Raw genomic sequence first — 6,977 nt, 5'->3', positions numbered from 1 at the left:
AATCGGAAGTAGCTCAACAGTGCGATTCGGCTTTTATCACGCATATAATTCCCCCGAGGGCGATAATGCGCTTCGTCAAGACTTTTTGAAATTGGAATGAAGATGTGGATGATTGGAATCAGCTGTTTGCGGCAATCTTCTACATTCTCAAGATCGACCACCGATATCATATCATCCCGATGCACGATGTCGACTCAGCTCCAATTTTGAACTATGTGAACTGGCGATTCACCTCAGACAACCTACCTAATAAATTTATGATTGTTCATCCTATCCTTCCAATGCGAGGATGTCGGCTTCTAGATGGCCTAGAAAACTCGTTCTTATTGGAAATGGAAGCTGAAAAATAGGTGAAACTTATGATAAAAAAAATTTGATAATTTAAAAATATCCTAATTTTTATAATTTTCCCAAAAGTCAAAAAAAAAATTTTAATATTCTCTGGTACTCCAGCTATCATTTCGACAAAAAACGAGCTTTCTAGTTCATCTAGAAGCCGAGATACAGCCATTTGAAGTTTTGAAGAAACGCAGACAGTTAGAGTGTCTCGTTGTCTGCATCTCTCCTAAACTTCCAATCACTGTATCTCGACTTCTAGATGACCTAGGAACCCCGTTTTTTGTGGTAATTTATGCTGAAGGCTGGAAGAGTTTTTTACTAAAACAAACTTAGGATATTCCCAAAAAATTTTTTATATTAGGTTGGCGGGAAAGTCTTTGTCACTTTTTCAATAGTTTATTTCTCAAAGAAAAAATAACCGAATAATTAATTATATTGTCCATCATTATCAACAACATGTCTCCAACGTTCCTCAATTTATGGATTCCATTGCGGTAGAATCCAGCCGGGCGTGAGGCAAAGTATTGTTTGAGTGCCGCTTCGACCGCTCCACGGGAATTGAAGCTTCTTCCTTCGAAGGCACGTGTCATATCGCCAAATAACCAATAGTCGGAAGGAGCAAGATCAGGAGAATACGGGGGGTGAGGGAGAACATTCCATCCATATCCCATCAGCTCCTGCTTCACTTGTTTCGAAACATGTGGGCGAGCGTTATCATGTTGATAGTACACTTTCTTGTCTTTCAGGGCCGAACGGTCGACTGCTTTCTTGAGGTTTCGTAGTTGAGTAGTGTAGAGGTCTCCAGTTATTGTTTTGCCCTCGGGCAGAAGTTCCCAGTAGATGGGGCCGTCCACTCCCCACCACACAGAGAGCATAACTTTTTTCGGATGAAGGCCGGGTTTGGGGACATCCTGTGGGCTCTCTCCTTCTCCAACCCACTGGGATTTCCTGTGGTGATTATCGTAGAAGACCCACTTCTCATCTCCGGTTATTAGCCGGTCCAGCCATCGATCGCCCGCGTGGAGAGTGAGAAGAGTAATCGAATCGTCGACTCGGCGGTCAAGGTTGGCTTGAGTCAGGTGATGAGGTATGAATCGACCAAAAAGTTTTCTCATTCCAAGAGACTTCAAACCTTCAAGGACTGTGCTATGGTGAACTCCGAATGTGACAGCTAGTTCACGGCTAGATTGAAATGGATCCGATTGCAATGCGTGCTTCAGCTTGTCCAAATCCAACTCACGGGGTCTCCCAGAGCGATCCTTTTCATCGAGCGAGAAGTCATCTTTTTCGAAACGATGGAACCAATTGCGAATAGTATTGTAGTGAGGGGCATGTGTGTTGTACACATTCTTCAAGAAAGTTTCCGAATCCTTCATCGTGGTGTGAGATAGGAAGAGGTAAATCAAAACATGTCTGATGTGAATAGCAGTGGGAACAAACATATCGTTTCAATTACAGATGAGGAGCAGGGAAGGAAATGGGGACTTGTTTATATGGAAGGTTCTTATCACCTTGTTATTCACTAGAGTCGATATCATACACAGCCTCCATATACGAGAACAGTGATTAAACAAACAGAGTGACAAAGACTTTCCCGCCAACCTAATATTTTTTTAAATCAAAACTACAAATTTCTAAAATATCATTATATTCTCCAGCATTCGTTTCAACCAAAAACGACTTTTCTAGCTCATCTAGAACGCGAAGTACATCGATTTAAAGCTAATGAGACTAGAGACGCAGACAACGAGACACTCTAACTGTCTGCGTCTCTCAAAACTTCAAACGGCCATATCTCGGCTTCTAGATGGCCTAGAAAACTCGTTCTTATTGGAAATGGAAGCTGGAAATGAGCAAATTCTTCTGATACCAAAATTTCTGAAAATTCGGGAAAAGTTCAGAATTCAAAGAACACTTATCCTCTCATTTATCTCAGCTGTAGGTAGTTGAACTAGTTGTAAAGCACTTAAATTTCGAGATTGCTCATTTCTCAGCTGACGCTATCCCTGAGGACACTTACACTTTTCTTTGAGTGTCTTAGGGTGGCCGGAAAGGTCGAGACACTAAAAAACTTTATTAAGGGTCACAATTTTAAATTTCCCATAAAACTATTTTGAATCTCCCGAACACAAATCTGACCTAATTCTCCATGTAACACCAGCCATTTTGAGATATTTTCATCTAAAAATTTCAGATCTCCGAATCCCAATACCGTCAACACCAGCCGTCGTACCCGCAGAACTATCACAACCAGAACCAAAACTACAATTCCCATCAGCAGCACTACCATCAGCAGCAACACCAGCAACATCAACATGCTCAACACATTGCTCAGCAGCAAAAAACAGCGGCCGCGCAGCATCAACAGTACCCCTATAACAACCATCCGAGTCCGAGTGAGTTTAAAGGCGCATAACTTTTTTAAACATTGATATTTTTGAAAAATTTAAAATGGAAAGTTTAGGATTTAAGATTTGCTATACAATGATGTAAAATTTAACAAAGTTTGAATTAGTCGGTGTCGTACGCACCGCTGTTAACATACACCACTATTTTGAGGTGCACTTTTCGCCTGTCTGATTGGCGGCTCTTTTTCAATTGATTACCGTTCAGAATCCTAGTTGTGTTTTATACCATTTTGTAACCCTGTTTTAAATCTATATTTTCCATTTTAAAGAATTCAGAAATGTTGAGTTTGAAGCGAGTTACAAGCCAACGATAATCCGGATAGTACTGAGCGTCGCTTACAAGGAACTTTCATTTTGAAACGCCCATAACTTTCTTCAGAATTGATATTTTTGAAAAATTTAAAAATGAAAATGTAGGATTTGATATTGTCCATCTTATGATATAAAATCCAACTAACTTCTATTTAGCTGGTCTCGTACAGACGGGCGTTAACATACACCACGAGTTTGTGACATTATTTTTGACTCTCTCTTTGGCGCCTCTTGTGCAACTGGCTTCGACTGAAACTTTCTTGTGTTATACATAAGTTTGTTAAGGATTTCAATATCTACGTTTTCCATTTTAGAAAATTCAAAAATATTAAGTTTGAAGCGAGTTAAGGAAGCTACAGTATGACTCTCTTTTCAAATATTTCCAAAATTTATTTTTAAAATTTCCAGACTCGATAAAAGCCTATCAAACCGCCTATCCATCGGTTCCACATGCTTCTGTGCTGAATCAGCCGACCCATCAGATTTGCGACATCCCGCCAGATTTGTGGTAAGTGCTTTCTTGCCGTTGAAATCAAAGATCAAAAATCAAACAATGCTCTAAAAATGTCTAATAGTGTATAGAATCCATTCAGTACGCTTTAAAAAAGAAGCGAAAAAGATTTAACCCACCGGGGGTTCGAACCCTGGTGTCATATTTACCAACCAATCTCCTTCCCACCTGCGCCAAGTGTGCGCGGCGCGTCGCTTCTCTCTTTTTGCCCTTATAAACCCACCAATTTCAGGTGCGACAGCCCTCAATCCGCCCAACAGTGCGGTGTGCAACGTCAATGCGACTCACTTCGCCATCGCAGACAACCCATCAAAATCACACTGATCTATGAGGCATTATGTCCGTATTGTCAAAAGTAGGTTTTTCTAGGCCACCTTTGGTTTTAACGGTAATTGAAAATTTTGAAAGTTGATATTTCAGATTCATCGCTAATCAGCTGGGAAGTGTGTTCAATCAATTTCAAGGACAATTGATTTTGGAACTGGTGCCATGGGGGAATTCCAGGATAATGATAGTGAGTCTTTCAAATTGATAGAATAGAATTTTAAAAAACGAAACCTTTTTTAACGAAAAAAAAATAAAAAATTGTGAGTTTTGTTAGATTTTAAAGTTCAAAATGAACTAAAATGGCCTAAAATAAGTTTCCCATCACTTTGAAACCCTTTAAAATGTTCTAAAAAGAAAGAAAAAAAAGACTTTTGCCACCAAAAGGGTCGTACCCGCGACCTCTCCAACGGCGTCGCCGCCTCCCCGGCTTGCGCCACGCGCGCACTAAATCCTCGTATACCAAAGGGCGTAGATAAACGTTCGGCTTTTCAGGACGGCTCGTTCTCCTGCAATCACGGGCAAAAAGAGTGCGACGCGAATCGACTTCAATCTTGTGTTATCGATATTTTGAAGGTCTGAAATTAACTGAAAAAATCGATAATCGATTTTTTCTAGGTCAAAGGAGCACTTCCATTCATTGTCTGTTTTGAGAGAAACATTCAGCATTACGGTGTTGAGCACGCGATGCAAACGTGCTCCGCGTTCATTCGAAGCCAGTATAGACAGATACGGTAGGATTGCTCAGCTTGAAATTTTTGGGAATTTCGAAAATTAAAAAATTGAAAATTTCGAAATTCTGAGTTTTTAGAAAATTCAAAAAAAAATCCAAAATTTCAATTTTTTGGAATTTTCCAAAATTCCTAAATTTTTGAAAAACCAAATTTTCAAAAAAAATTCAAAAAACCCAAAAATTCGAATTTTCAAGTTTTGGTTTTTTGGAATTTTCTAAAGTTTCAAAATTTGAAATTTTTCCGAAATTTTTAAATTTTGTAATTTTTGAATTTTTCAAAAAATAAAACAATTCGAAATCCAAAAAATTAAAAAAAAAATCAAAAAATTGTGAAATTTCGTAATTTTTGAGAAATTTAAAAACTTCAGAAAATTACAAAAATTTGGATTTTTAAAATTTTAGTTTTTGGAATTTTTAAGTTTTCAAATTTTGAAAATTTTCCGAAAATTTAGGAATTTGGAAAATTTCAAAAAATCGAAATTTTAGTTTTTCGGAATTTTTTGAATTTTCAAAATTTGAAAATTTTCCGAAAATTTATAATTTTTTTTTGAATTTTCCAAGATTTCCAGATTTTTCTCAATTTTCAGCCAATGCTACGACGGCCCTCGCGGCATTCAGCTTCAGCGGGAAGCCGCTCAAAAAACCATGAGCACTCGTCCGAACCCCATCGTCGAGGTACCGTACCTCCTCATCAACGACTACACACCATCAGTCGATATGAACAATTTAAATGTGCTTCTTCTGCCTCAATTGCTAGCTAAATGGACCAAATTAACTCATAAACAGTGAGGACCTAAATTGGGAATTTTGGGATTTTTTTTTGGAATAAAAATTTAATTTTTTGTTAAAATTTGGACTAAAAAACTTGGGTTTTTTGGGAATGGGTAAAACTTTTTAATTCGAAAAATGGACAATTTTTTGGGACAAAATCGGAAAATCGGGAAAAAAAGAGACAATAAATTATGGGACGGTGAGAGGGGAGCCGAGACATCAAAAGTAGGGATTACGGTAGTTTTGGAAGCACTGGAATTTGAAAAAAAAAACGCCTCAAAAATCGGTCAAAAAATCGCCTTTTTTGCGATTTTTTGGGGTTTTTAAGGCTGAGCAATCGATGAACATCGATTAAAAAACGATTTTTAAGCGATTTTAGGTTTTAAAATCAGGAAAAGTCAGTCAAAAAAGATTGGTTTTTTTTTTCGATTTTTTCAAATTTCTCAGGGGTTTTTTAATTCTGAGCAATCACGAAAAATAGACGATTTTGAGGTCATTTTTGATCAAATTTTCCAGGTTTTTTTTCAAATTTCAATGCTTAGCAATGACCTTAATCCTACCAATGAAAAATGATGAAAATACACAGTAAAAACGCGGGAAAAACGAAAAAAGGCAATTATTGCAACGAGGTGGTCGCCATCATTCCAGCCAAACTCTGCACAATATTATCATTGAGCATTTTGCTGACCTCGTCGGCGATGTGACGTTTCGGATCGATTTTTCCAACGTTCTTGATCGCCAGCTCCTGGTCCGTCATGTTTTTTTCGTCCTCCAACGCCTTCTTGTAGTTTTTGGCCAGTTTTAGCATCGCTTTGAGGTGGTCCTTGTTCTTCTCGCCGCATTTCGTGTAGTTCTCCACGCTGACCGCGTCCATCCACGAGAGTTTGTTCAGGTTGAGCAGCATCTTCTGCTCGAGGTCGTGGGTACGGTAGGCGATGGGGATCGAGTAGTAGTGACGGTTCAGACCATGGATTAGAGCCTGGAAATTCAGAATTTCCATCTTTCAGGGGGCAGAAAACTCTATTCTAAAATCCTAAGAATTCGAAATACAGGAATCTCCATTTTTCACGAATTTTCCGATGTTCTATTTCTACATTTTCAGAATTTTTCAGTTTCAAACTACTGAAAATCATGATTTTTAGTCAATTCTAATCTAAAATTCGTGATTTTCAAGCTATTTTTACTCTGAAAATCATGATTTTCAGTCAATTTTAACCAGAAAATCATGATTTTCAAGCTATTTTCACTCTGAAAATGTGATTTTTAGGTAATTTTTGACCTGGAATTCCCAATTTTCAGTCAACTTTAGATTGAAAAATCATGATTTTCAGTCAATTTTAACCTAAAAATCATGATTTTTAGGTTATTTTTACTCTGAAAAGGCGATTTACAGTCTATTTTTGACCGAAAAATCATGATTTTCAAGCCATTTTTACTCTGAAAATGCGATTTTTAATCAATTTTAACCTGAAAACCATGATTTTCGGTCAATTTTAACCTAAAAATCATGATTTTTAGTCGACTTTTCACTAGAAAATCATGATTTTTAGCCCCTTTAAAGGGGGACTCCGACCAAAAA

The 6,977-nt window shown here is 37.7% G+C and overlaps 2 protein-coding genes across 2 annotated transcripts in view; one reads left to right on the top strand and one right to left on the bottom strand.

The window, feature by feature from the left end:
- Window positions 1–2,175: 2,175 nt before the first annotated feature.
- Window positions 2,176–5,416, top strand: Cbr-pqn-48 (the record flags this gene model as incomplete). Its single annotated transcript, XM_002647959.1, has 8 exons — window positions 2,176–2,277; window positions 2,534–2,735; window positions 3,468–3,567; window positions 3,803–3,925; window positions 3,991–4,084; window positions 4,390–4,470; window positions 4,513–4,628; window positions 5,215–5,416. 8 exons carry the CDS (start codon window positions 2,176–2,178, stop codon window positions 5,414–5,416), a joined length of 1,020 nt encoding a protein of 339 aa, XP_002648005.1.
- Window positions 5,417–6,014: 598 nt separating this feature from the next.
- Window positions 6,015–6,977, bottom strand: part of Cbr-rpn-11 — a gene marked incomplete at both ends in the record, with an annotated part of 2,614 nt that continues 1,651 nt past the window's right edge. Inside the window, one exon of the mRNA XM_045241019.1 lies at window positions 6,015–6,377. Coding sequence (XP_045091215.1) covers window positions 6,015–6,377 — 363 coding nt within the window. The remainder of the gene's footprint in view (window positions 6,378–6,977) is intronic.

This window comes from Caenorhabditis briggsae (assembly GCF_000004555.2).
Source record: "Caenorhabditis briggsae AF16 supercontig from assembly CB4, cb25.NA_068, whole genome shotgun sequence".
NCBI classification, from domain to species: domain Eukaryota; kingdom Metazoa; phylum Nematoda; class Chromadorea; order Rhabditida; family Rhabditidae; genus Caenorhabditis; species Caenorhabditis briggsae.
This window is presented reverse-complemented; position numbering and strand designations above follow the sequence as displayed.